General features: G+C 34.8%; 2 protein-coding genes across 2 annotated transcripts; one reads left to right on the top strand and one right to left on the bottom strand.

Annotated features, from left to right (window-relative positions):
• The first annotated feature begins 85 nt into the window (after positions 1-85).
• On the top strand, positions 86-718 carry LOC125472767. Its single transcript, XM_048574593.1, has one exon. The coding sequence runs from the start codon at positions 86-88 to the stop codon at positions 716-718; it is 633 nt and encodes a 210-aa protein (XP_048430550.1).
• Positions 719-3,496: 2,778 nt separating this feature from the next.
• Positions 3,497-3,928, bottom strand: LOC125472768 (structural maintenance of chromosomes protein 2-2-like). The gene has a single exon (XM_048574594.1). The coding sequence runs from the start codon at positions 3,926-3,928 to the stop codon at positions 3,497-3,499; it is 432 nt and encodes a 143-aa protein (XP_048430551.1).
• Between the last annotated feature and the right edge of the window lie 10,124 nt (positions 3,929-14,052).

Genomic DNA, 14,052 nt, shown 5'->3' on the forward strand with positions numbered 1-14,052 from the left:
AAATATTGACAAATTGTGCCCTAAGTGTGGTAATGAGGATGAGACTCAAAATCATCTTTTTCTTAATTGCGAGCATGCTAAAGAAATGTGGAACCTCTCTCCAGTAGGTCCTTGGAAGAATAATTTGACTCAGTTTAATAATGTGTTAGATTGGATGGAACTAATTGACAATGTTGAATGCAATGATTTGAGTGATCTTAGTAAAGCTATTTTGAATTGTTGGCAAATATGGAATGATAGGAATAATAAAGTTTTTAGAAGTATGATTCTTAATCCGGCTAGGAGTATCTCCATTGCCACAAGTGTAGGCTTATCTTTTTTTAAGGTTAATTGTAAGAAGATCTCTAGGGGTGATCCTTGCCACCAACACCCCATTTGTTGGCATCCTTCTCTCCATGGCTATGTAAAATTAAACTTTGATGAGTCGGTTAGTTTGGATCGCTCTGCAGCTGCTTTTGTTCTTAGAAATGAGGAGGGGCAACATGTTGGTACAGGGGCTTTGAACCTTGATGGCGCCACCATTTCGGTTGCGGAGGTCGTTGCTTTAAAGGAAGGGCTTTTGCTCGCTAGGCACAAAGGTGTGAAGAAGTTGATGGTGGAAGGGGATTCTAAGCTTGTCATCCAAGTGATGCAAGATGTTTGGATGCCTCTTTGGCATCTTAAACCTATGATAGAGGACATCAAATGGTTAGCTTCTGAATTTCAGCATATCAGTTAGAAGCATATTTATTGGGAAGCTAATTTTGTGGCAGACACATTAGCTCATGTGGGCCTCATTGTTGCCAACCCACATTTTTAGGATTTTTGTCTTCCAACTTCAACTATGGAGGCTTTTAAATTTGATTGTATGGGAAACGGTTGTATTAGATGTTTTAAGCTTTAATAAATTTCTTCTTCATGCAAAAAAAAAAAAAAATCATTTGAATTGGAGATCTTTCCAAAGGTATCAAATAAAATGAACTTTTCATCATAAATATGTTTCATGATCTTGCACCATTGATTTATTCTATACATTTTAGTAACTATATGATCTACGATTGAAATGATTTTTGTAAGAATGATCTGCAAATGAAGATTAAAAAGTTAAACAATTCCTATTAAAAAATTTGTATAATCAAAATACGTTATTCGTAAACAAGAAATAAGCTCATTCTCTCTATGGTAAAACAAAACCACACGGAACAATGCATGGATCATTGGGCAGGAATTTGTTTGTCCGAAAAGTACTGTAGGGTTCAACGTTCCATGTTTGTTTGAATCAGGTTTTAGTCCATGTTCAAACTTTCAAAGATGGCGAAGTCAAACGGTTGATAATTTGTCCAGAAACTAAGTTCATATGTTTCTCACGTTTATATATATATTACTAGCATATAGGCATACACAAAGTGTGTGAGAAATTTTTTTAAGAGAATGTGGAAGTACAAAGTTTTTTTTTTTTTTTTTTTTTAATTAGAGATATATTAGGATTACGGGCTAGTTTGGTATTGCTGTGCTTTTTAAAAAATACTGCTTCTACCGTGCTGTAAAACTAATCAGCTGTAAAATAAAGTAATTAAGTGTTTGGTAAACTTTTATTGTACAAGTGCTTTTAACAAAAAAAAATGTTCAGGTGTTTGGTAAACTTTATGTAAAACTCACTACTACAAAATGGTCTTATTGTGTCGGTGGCGGAAAAGACATTTGCGACACCATCTGAACATGGCGTCGGATTTATTGTCGGTTTTAAACGTCATAAACTATCTATATCGCTTTTAACCGACGTTAACATTTAATGTCTCTTATAACCGACACAGAATTTAATAATTTTTAAATACTGGCGTCGGATTAAAACAACCGCGTCGCTTCTAAGCGACATAAAGTTGACGTGTCGCTTATAACCGACACTAACTATTGTTTTTAAATATTTTAAAGCTCGCGTCGGTTCTAACCGACATAGATTTTAATTTTTTTAAAATATTTTGAAACCCAGGGTCAGTTGTAGGCGACGGATAAATGGCCTTTATATACTCTCCCATGTGTTTTCTTTTCCTCTCCCGCATCTTCCTTATTTGTTGTTCCAATTTATAAACCCCCCCCCCCTCCTCAACGGTGTTTTCTTGTTCCTCTCTCCAATCTTTCTTATTTGCTCTTCCAAGTTCATTAATTCCTTCTTCACCAGTAAGTTTTTCTTGCTTCTAATATTTTTATTTTCTCCTCTTATGTTTAATTTTTATTTACAATTTATTTTTGTAGGGAGTTTTTTGAGCTGGTTGAGTACATGAAGAATTGATCGACGACGGGATTATTACATAATTCAAGTTTCTATCACTTAATTCCTTAAATTTTAAATTGTATAATACACAAGTTTATTTATTTAAAATTCTAATTTAAGTACTTAGATAAATTTCTACTATTTCTGTTAAATTAATTAATTTTGTCATTTGAATTGTTATGAGAAAATGGAAATGAATAATATTATAAGCATCTTGCTTCTAATATTTTTATTTTCTCCTCTTATGTTTAATTTTTATTTACAATTTATGTTTGTAGGGAATTTATTTGAGCTAGCTGAGTACATAAAGAATTGATCGACGACGGAATTGTTACATTGTGACATCCCACATCGCCCAGGGGAGTGATCCTCATATGTATATTCTCATCCATACCTAGCACGAGGCATTTTGGGAGCTCACTGGCTTCAGGTTCCGTAGGAACTCCGAAGTTAAGCGAGAGGGGGCTAGAGCAATCCCATGATGGGTGACCCACTGGGAAGTTGCTCGTGAGTTCCCAAAAACAAAACTGTGAGGGAATGGTAAGCCCAAAGTGGACAATATCGTGCTATGGTGGTGGAGTCGGCCCGGGAAGTGATCCGCCCCGGGCCGGGATGTGACATACATAATTTAGGTTGTTTTCACTTAATTCCTTAATTTTTAAATTCTATAATACACAAGTTTATTTATTTAAAAATTCTAATTTAAGTACTTAGATAAATTTCTACTATTTTTGTTAAATTAATAAATATTTAGTCAAATTAATTAATTTTGTCACTTGAATTGTTATGAGAAAATGGAAATGAATAATATTTATAAGCATTTATGTTAAATTAACAATATTAAATATAACATAAACTTATAATATTTAGTAATATAAGAATATATTATGTTAAATTAATTTGTTTTGCACTCTAATTGTTATTTTAATTTGTTTTTGTTGTTATTTTGATAACTTTGATATCTTTTTGTTGTTATTTACTAGAATAGATTAGATGAACATAATTTTGATAACTTTTTGTTGTTATTTTAATTTGTTTTCACTATAATAGGTGTTGAAAATTAAAAAATTGCAATCGTGATAGAGTTGGAGGGTTGAAAGATAGAAATTGAAAATTCTAATAGTTATGCCTACTTGATAGGGATTGAAAGATTGTAGGCATCTTAGTGTCAACGTAATATATTGCCCTCCAACCCTATGTTCTCTCCCTTTCCCAATCATTAAAATCTCCAGCAGATTTCACAGCTTAAGATCCAAATCCCTCCCCTCCAGCCCTCTGTTCTCTCCATTTCCCAATCACCAAAATCGAACGAGACCTAATTGTTAAAACCCAAAATACCTGACGGGTGACGGTGATTTCAAAACGGGCCTCGTATCCGAGGGGACTACGGGCGTGGTCAGAATTGTCGAAGACTATGGAGACGATGGCCTTGGTGATTCCGACCTGGACCTGCTTGTAGACGAGCTCCTGGAGGTTGGCGACGCGAACCTGCTGCAAATTGGTAATTCCCAAGACGAAGCAGATGGAGTCGAGGATGTTGGACTTGCCTGATCCGTTCAAACCCGTTATGGTGTTGAAAAACTCGTCGAACCCGGGCACCACCGTCCTCGTCGCGTAGGACTTGAAGACCTCTAAGCATACCTCCTTGATGTACATATTTGGGACAGATTTCTGCATGAAGACGGATAATTCCCATCTAGGTTCTTTTTCCCCGTCTTGTCTCAGTTGTCGAAAAAGAAATTGATGTTCGAATCTGCGTGCTTCGGACTCAGGACGATGAATTCGACCTAGGTTTTCACAAGCTATTTCTCTGTGTCAGTGAATGGAGTTCTCTGAATTCGACCTTGGTAACAAGTGCCGAACTTGACTCGCTGAGGGACCTCATCATCTCGAACAATCGGATTCGATGATTTGATACGATGAGGAAAGCGAGAAGAAGAAAGAGGGTACAATTGGGTTTAAGAAAGTTTCATTAAATGTTACTGTTCATCCGCCTACTTTGAAAAAAAAGCTGGTTTTAAGAAGCAGCAAAATGCAGCTTCCATTTTTCTGCTTATTTTGGCTGGAACTTTGAAAAGAAGCACTTATTTTTACATTTACCAAACACATTTTACACCCGAACTTTTTTTTATAGTAGTTTTTTTTAAAATCACCTCAACCCCAAACCATACCTACATAGGTGAGGCTTTGAAAAAAAAAACAGCATCCAACCACAAACAAAACAGCAAATACAGTAGTTTTCTGTAACTCTATATTATATTACACACACACACACACAAACGTATGTATATGTATATTACTAGCAACGATCCTTATTTTTTTTTTTAAAAAAGGTTAAATTTTTTGGAACTTTAACGAAAAACTCCTGGTACTGTTTCACTTTAACGAAAAACCACATTTTTATACTAAAAAGTCAATCCTGGTACTATTCATTTTACGCTTTATTTCGTCATTATCGTTAAAACTCAAAGTTTTCAAGCCTTTTTCATTAGTTTTCCTTAAAAAAATTTCATAGTCTATGTGATGTCATGGCACTTTTAATGTCACATTTGTGGTTAAAAAGTTGTTAACCAAACTCTCGTGATGAGCTCCGTTAGCAATTGAGGTCCAAACTTAAATTATTGTTAGTCTCCTATCAAATAAACCCACATGAATTTCACGTGGAGAGGCTAAATTTTTCTTTTCAAACCAAATCAAGAAACCATAAATATATGTCGTCAGATATATACTAGGCTTAAACTGAAATTGGAATTGACTTAAAAGAAAAGGAGGTTTAAAACTTGAATCACGTCGAAGGGTGAGACTGGTCGGCTATGGATCCAGCGAAAATATGAATGAGGGCCTCTTTCTTCTCCTCCATCAACCGACGATGGATCCGTTTGGCAACAAAATCAAGCAACTCATGTGAATCCTTGGCGAACACGAGGGATGGGACTGATGTTTTGGGTGTCACAACCCCTTGGTGTTTTGTATTAGGTTTGGCAAGAGATAGGCTTCCGTCCCTCTCTCCTTCCACCTACCGCCTTCCTCCTCCTCCAACTCCAGTTAATGGTTGCGTGGTTTACTCCATGAACCCCTTATTGTTTGATCAACATTTTGTGAGGCTTTACATGACATTGGCATGTCATGATCGAAATTTTGCACTTGTCATTGGCATGTCAAAGACAAGTCATGACACACATTATGCTGACACTTTGTGAGTCTTGGCATGTCACGACATACATTTTCCCTACATGAGTTGAGAAAAGACATGACAAATCTAAAGTCACAACATAACTTGGAAAAAAACATGCAAAGCTAATGTCCGACAAGACTTATTTTGCGAGATGGTAGCCAACTTTTAGACCAAGAAACACTTTACTCAAGTGTCGTCGTTCAATTTTTTGGGTTGGCCAATGCAATAACAAAAATTGCTTTCTTGGACTATGAAATATGTTCACATGACTTAGGACCCCAATATTAGATGGTCCACTTTTGTCATTCATTCATCATCTAACAACCCACAAATTATAACAATGGTGAGCATCATATTGTGCAAGGAAAATGTCGAGATATTGAACGCATTGCAACATGCCATTGACAATGTGCATAGGTAGCCATAGCCTCGCTTGTTATTGGCATAAAGCGAGGCTCGAACGCCTTTTGAAATGTCATAGCAAATCACATGAGTTGTACTAGCCTCGCTTGTTGTTGACATAAAACGAGGCTAGATGTCAAAATACATGGCAAAGCTAAAGCCCCAACATGACTTGGAAGAAAAAAACATGGCAAAATTAAAGTCCCAACGTGAATTTGGTAGCCAACTTTAAGATTGATAAACGATTTTGCACAATTGTCGGATAGGCCAAAGTGTGAGGAATTTTTGCCCAATTGTTGACTAATAGCCTCACCTCTCGAAACATGAGTAATTTGAAAAGTTTGTGTGTAGGAAGAAAATGGGAGAGACGAATCGAAGCGACTCAAGGCTGAATCTCAGTGGATCGTGGCAGTAAGGCCACTCTGCCACTTACAATACCTCGTTGCGTATTTAAGTCGTCTGCAAAGGATTCTACCCACCGTTTGGTGGAAATTATAATTCAAGGCGGCCACCGCAACTCGTCTACCACGATGACTTAACCATCGACATGAACCTTTAGGGGTCGAGGCCCCTACTGCAGGTCGGCGGGGCGGCTGCATCGCGTCTAGCCTGGATTCTGACTTAGAGACGTTCAATCATAATCCAACACACGGTAGCTTCTCACCACTGGCTTTTCAACCAAGCGCGATGGCCAATTGTGCGAATCAACGGTTCCTCTCGTACTAGGTTGAATTACTGTTGCGACATTGTCATCAGTAGGGTAAAACTAACCTGTCTCACGACGGTCTAAACCTAACTCACATTCCTTATTTGTGGGTGAACAATCCAACACTTGGTGAATTCTGCTTCACAATGATAGGAAGAACCGACATCGAATGATCAAAAAGCAACGTCCCTATGAACGCTTAGTTGCCACAAGCTAGTTATCCCTGTGGTAACTTTTTTGACACCTTTAGCTTCAAATTTCGAAGGTCTAAAGGATCGATAGGCCACGCTTTCACAGTTCGTATTCGTACCAAGAATCAAAACCAAATGAGCTTTTACCCTTTTGTTCTACACGAGATTTATGTTGTTGAGCTCATCTTAGGACATCTGCGTTATCTTTAAACATATGTGTTGCGCTAAGCAAACTCCCCACCTGACCAAGTCATTGGCCCGGAATGGCTTAAGAGCAAACCTTTGTTCCAAAAAAAGGGACGATGCCCTGCCTCCGATTCACGGAATAAGTATAAATGTCCATATATATGTAATTAAACTATGAACAACCTTCAAAATTTTGATTTCCTGATGTGGCTATTAGTTTTGGGGTTGGACCTAGAGCTATTAGTTCTGAATATCTTTTTCAAAGCTTAAACATTTCCTATCTGTATGCGCTTATTAGTTATGAACCCTAGCACCTGATAACAAATGATTTTGGTTTCTTGATTTGGTTTGAAAAAAACTAATCTAGCCTTTTCATGTTAGATTTGGACCTTAATTGCTAATGAGACTCACCACGAGGGTTTAGTGAACAACCTTTTCATCATGATGGTAAAATTGAAAGTATCGTAACACCACATGGTCTACGAAAAAAATTGACCTAAAAAATAATGTCATTTACACATAGTTGATAGGTTTAAGAAATTACACCAATGATTATATTTAATGGGTTTTTATCACAAATGGTCCCTGAAATTGACTTTCACCATCAAGATGATCCATGAAATTGAAAATCGATCAATGTAGTCCCTGAAAATAAGTGTCGCAAATCAATGTGGTCCTTCCGTCACAATTATTTTAAAAATTATGTTAAGTACTGATGTGGCATATAAATGGGCCCCATAAGTTCTTTTTAAATCACAAATAGTCCTTGAAATTAACCCGTGACATCAAAATGATCCCTGAAATTAACCCGAGACATCAAAATGGTCTCTAAAATTGAAAATCGACCAATGTAATCCCGCAAGTAAGTGTCTCAAATTAATGTAGTCATTCCGCCACAATTCTATAAAAAAATTTGTTATGTACAGAAGTCTAATTAAATAAAAAAAATTACAAATAGGTTTAATAATTAATAAAAAGGTTATCAACCCAAAAACCTAGTCTTGCAATCACCTCTGATCCCAGTCCACATTTCTCTACCTTCATCTATGGTAGCCTTCGCTATCTATTCTCTAGAAAAAGAAAATCCTTAATACACCCATATTTACATACTTTGACACCCTTCACCAAATTGGCCTTGGATCAAGATCACCCTTGGTGACGGCTTGGTTTGGCGACGACTTCTGTGACATCACCATTAACATTTAGGCAATCAATATCCTCACCACAACCTTAATCTTGGAGAACTTGTTGGGCACTCCCCTGGTGATCTGGTGTTGCAAAGAACAACAAGATTTGCCTTGAGATAATAAGGTTCTAGTCGAGGCACGTCTATTGTTGGTTGAAAATTATTTCCAAACCCCCTCTTAGGCCTTGGTTAAGCATTGTGCCTTTGAGAAATCTCTCTTTAAAGTAGGCCCTACTATAAGAAAAAAAAATTTCCATCGTGCAAAAAAGTATTTAGACAGATTTTTTAATTGGTTATTAAATTATTAATCCACATCAACACATAATAATCTTTTGGGGCTTTTAGATTCAGGTCCAAAAACATAGATGGTTTTTAGGAGTGAGTCCAATTACCTAATTATATGTATTTTTTTTTAATGCTCATTTTATATTTTCTAAAAATATTAAAAATCAATTAAAATCTTCTATTATTATGCATTTTCAACCCCAAAAAATATAATTAATATCTTATAACAAAAAACATAATAATTAATATCTTATAACAAATATATATATATATATATATATATTGACATAAATCTATCTTCAAATCATTATACCCTAACTCAAGTAACAAATATATGAATGTATATCATACCTATAAGTAAGATATGAAACCTAACTAAAAGGTAGAAAAAAAACATAATATATCTACAAGCAAAACACATGAATCTTACTTGATTATAAAAAAGAATCTGTCATATAGGTAGATAAATATAATTAACCTGTGATATAGGTTGATTATATAAATAAAAAATAAAATATATAAGTGAGGTTTAAAACGGGATAAAGAACAAGAAAGAAAAAAAAATCAAAGAGATAATTAGGAAGAAATTTGATTTTTATAATAAATCTTATCATTGAAGAGATAATTATTGATAATAAAATAATAAGATTTAAGGAATTGGACTTATTTTAATAAATTGGACCTATATCAAGTTTCCCCTAATTGTTTTTTATAGAATTAGGGCGAAATGACCATATTTATTTGCAACACCTATTTTCAAGGACTTCATTAATCAATTTTCAATTTCAAGGACCATCTTGATGGTGTGGGTCAATTTCAAGGATCATTTGTGATAAAAATCCGTAAATCTTGTGCGGCCCATTTATGTACCACATCAGCACTTAACAGAATTTTTAACAAAATTGTGATGGAAGGACCACATTGATTTACAACACCTATTTTCAAGGACTACATTGATTAATTTTCAATTTCAGAGACCATCTTGATGGTGAAGGTCAATTTCAATGACCTTTTTTTTATAATAACCTTATTTAATAATTTTTTTTTTTTAATACACAAAAGTTATTCACAATTAAAGTGGAAATTTTGACTAAGTTTTAATAATTCAATAGCGATCTCAACATTTATGGATTCGAATTCAAGATTTAAATAACTTGAAATTTGTATTTTGATTTCTCAACTATATAATTATGCATTAGTTCGATCTGTTCGAAGTTCCACATTTTCTCTCACATACTCATAATGTGCACATGATAAAAGAAAGAAAAAGAAATGCATGTTTAGCTTGCGCCTTCTAAGCATGATGGATCTCATTCCACATTGTTTCATATATAGACAATGCAGCCGTGAAACTTTGAGGCATATGTGATAATCAAGACGCCTTTTAGTTCCTTTTTATTAATTAAATTAGAGCAAAGATTCTAAAGGAATTCATTTGATTGATTGCCTCTTGTTATTGACACTTCTGAGGTGCTTCACATGTACCACTCCCAAAACAAAAAATATAGTGTTTATACTACTAGCTGGGAATGCTTAAACATATACTTTAGTTAGTACGTTCACTGCATATCTCTTTTAGAATATTTGGTTTGAAAACTGAAGATCTTTCAAACCCCAATTAGCTTGATAAAAGCACGTGCTTTGCTTCACTATCTAGTTATGATGTTTGTTTAGATAGTTCATTTCTTATTTGCTTTGTATTTCAGGCCGGTGCCGTACATTAGCGTCGTGGGTAATTTAGTGGAAAGTTTAACATTGTCTAATAATCCCCTGCAAAACATCCAGTTTGAACAATAACATAAACAAACACTTAAAACCGTCCTCAATCAAATCTCACTCTCTCTATCCCTTCCTTGTATAAGAAAATTAAAACATCCCAGTTTCCGATATTCGCCAAATAATAAGATAATTAACATATTTTGTGTTGGCAATGGTTTGATTGATTATCATATTTGCTTGGGCTTGAAATTCTGATTTGAGCCGAGTTGTTAGAAGTCAGCACAGAAAAAAGGTTGTAAGTTTCGGCTCAGTAGTGCAGTGTTGGTGGTGCAATTGAGTTCTAAACGAAGCAGGATTGCTTAAGGATCAGGATTGGCTTCTAGATAAACTTTGAATTAATGACATAATAAAATCTGCGTTCAAAATCCTGGTTAAGTCTAAGAAAGTGGACATGGTAGTGATAGAGTTTCGGTGGGAGAATGGTGAGAGGGGATCAATATATATATGAGAGTATTGGCAACATGAAGAGGACCTTCAACTCAGCACATAAATGAATGCTCTACATGAAATCCTTTCTCACTGCTTTTGTGAAATTGACTTATTAATCGTTAACAAATTATGACTAGATAGACAAGTTTGGGTTGGCAACCGAAGAACGTTGACCAATTGGATAGACAATGTTTTCCATAAGCGACCAATGAAGGTGACCGATTAGGATAGACGAGGCTGGACCTATAGAGTCATTTTGTGTTAGGATTTTCGATCCACTAAATAGATGGGGATTTTCTCTGAGTTATGGTTGTCTATTTATCCTAAGTCTTAGCCAGTGAAAAGTCTTGATTTGTTGATATTGTTTGATAACGATCTAGCGGACCTACATTTTCACCGATATAGTTGAGGTTGCAAAACCTGGTGTATAGGATTTAGAACTTAACAGTTATTAGCATAACCTTGTCTTTAGGTTTTTGAAGTCAAAGGTGAGAATGTTCCTTCCTCGGCTAGAGTCGCTCGATTTAGAAGTTAGCAGTGGATTTCACCACATCACCATATTCAAGATATTTGCCCAACTGAGCTTGGCGGAAAATGGGCATACCTGCACCAACATTCAAGCCACCTAAGGAGGCAATACTCTTAATTACTCGGCATGCACGTCACGTGGGCTTTGTAATTTTTAGGACCAATAGTACCTAAACTAAAAATGTGATAAGTTTTACCTAAACTAAAAAAATATGATGTACCTTGTACCTTCTACTCATAAGTTTTTTATTTTGACACACAATAAGATATTCTTCACTAAATTCATCTAACTACAGGGAAGAAGTTTTAAACCAAAGACGCAATAGGTTGAAGAGCAAGACCTTATTGACCATGATAATCCACCACTTGAGTCTTCTACTCATGATCCATCTCATTCTTTTGAGATATCAAATTAAGTTCAAATCAACATATACGCACGCGCGCGCGTGCCCACACATGTGGTAGGATCATGGGGACACACATTTTATAGGGTCCTCTCCCTTAACTTTTTTTTAACGATCCAACCATCAAAATCTACACACACACAGTACTTATTAATGGAACGCTTGTCAACAAAAAACTAAGAAAACTATCATTATACTCTTTCATGCATACTTGAAAGAAAATATGAGAAAAGAAAATTTATGGGCATTAAAGTAATTTTGCACAAAATGATTTTGTTCTTCTTTTTCATCCATCACCCACATGTTATCTAAACATATCTCTAATTAAAAAAAATAAATGCAAAATAAAACACTCCCAAGCTTACTCTCTCCCTCTATTTATCACAATTCTTTTCAACTTCGGTCTCTTTCGTATAATTTTTTTCTTTTTAAAATTTTTTATTTACACATGATACATAGTGTGTGAGCTTCTTCTAGCTAGTATATATATCTATGTTCTTTTTTTCTTAGTTAAAGTAAAACTATATATATGTTGCCACGTGTAACGTACGTGAATGTGAATCATGTGATATTCAAGCCTTCATTTTCTAATTGCCTCGTGTTATGGACACTTCTGAGGTGCTTCATATATGCCACTTAAATAAAATAATCTGCTCTTTCTAATACTAGTTTGAAACATATAAACATGACTTAGGACTGTGTGCTTAAATTAACCCAATTAAATTAGTTAGTATGTACACTGCAGATTCTTTTCGAATATTTTGTTAACAAAAAGTAGGGCTAGTATATTGACACCAAACATTTCTATCTAGCTATGATGTTTGTTTAGTGTTAATGATAAATTTCGATGTACTGGCGATAAGAGTTCATTTTCTTACTTATTTCCAGTTGTACAACAAATTACATCTAGTCATCTACGTACAACAAATTACTGCTACAAAAATTGTAAGATGTAGGGCAGCTAAAATCTATCCTCTATGATTAAATTGGACAAATTCTAAGAGTCATATATGCCAATGTCCTCCATTCTCGTAGGTAGAACTCGTTTGGATATGTTTTTAAAATAACTTACAGCGTTTTTAGAGAAAAAGATTTTGGTTCCAAAAGCACTTAAAGTGCTTTATGCAAGAAGTACCAGTTATGTGTTTCTTCCAGGAAGTATTTTAAGTGTTTTTCCAAAATTTACTTGCATTTTTACTAAAAATTGGTTCCAAAAACATTTTTACCAAAAGTGTTTTCAGTCATTTTAAAAGCACATCCAAACGAGCATAATCTTTAGAGGAGTGTTTAAATTGTCCAATAATCCCTTGAAAAAATGTTCCAATCTATCTCTTCCTTGAATAAATAAAAATTATCCCAGTTTCCTCTCTTTGATTAATTCTAATGTAAGCATGTTCTGTGCCAACAAAGATTTGATTGAGTATATAATTAAATTAATAATTTCAGTAATATTTTGGATTTGGTCACTAGCTAACTACCTCCGGTCAAAGAAAAGCTGCCGGGCAATAGCATGTGCAGCTTGAGACCACATTTTTCTTTCTGCCTTGCCAAACCGGCCAGCAACCTTTAGTTCTCATTGTTTGTTTCACACGGTATATTCGCTTCAAACCTGACCTTTAATTAACTTCGTCATTCAAATATAGTAGTCAGGCCATAATGCACAAAACCAGAATAGTAGAATTTCGGGGTACAATTTTATGATGATTTTATTTGTATCTCAGCGGAGGTATACATTAATATTTACATGCGTGAAGAGCAAGTAACCTAATACAAATCAAACACACAACCATCTTAATTAACTAGAATATTCATACTTGGAAATTAACATGGATAACAGATTAATTAAGGGGTCCTTTCCATTACAAGGAATAAATCAAACTTTTTGAATAAAGTTGAGGTATCACCATAAAACCAATTAGAAATATAGAGTTAGCACAATTACTTATAAGCACAAATAAGGTCCCTCATTTTCTTGATGTGGGATTCATACTTTCAACACATCCTCTCACGTGTGACGAATGTTCAAGTCTATCACATGGACAACAGAAATCGGGTAATGCAAAGCACGTGTGGTCGTTGAGCTTCACAGTTGGAATAAATTGCTCTGATACTATGAAGAAAGTTGAGGTTCCACTAAAATCAATTTTCAATATGAGGAGGAGCCCAATTACTTATAGCATATGCAAGGTCTTTTGATGTTTAGGGTTTAAAGATTAATTAAAGGGGTCTATTCCATTACAAGGAATAAATCAAACTTTTTAAAGAAAATTGAGTTTACACCATAAAACCAACTAGTAATATAAGAAGTAGCCCAATTACTTAGGGCACATGCTAGATCACTCATTTTCTCGAGGTAGGATTCATACTCTCAACACTTTTACACTTATCCATTAGCCGAAGGCCGAAAACTAATGTGGAAATAAATCAACATGTATTGAACAGAGTGAATATGAATGTACAAATTCAAATTCCCTATAAAATTATTACAAGGAATAAAAATAAAAAGAAACCCCGTGTATCCTGTAACATT

The sequence above is a fragment of a genome, unplaced genomic scaffold, assembly GCF_019419815.1.
Source record: "Pyrus x bretschneideri cultivar Hongxiangsu unplaced genomic scaffold, Pyrus_bretschneideri_v1 Contig73, whole genome shotgun sequence".
Classification (NCBI taxonomy): Eukaryota; Viridiplantae; Streptophyta; class Magnoliopsida; order Rosales; family Rosaceae; genus Pyrus; species Pyrus x bretschneideri.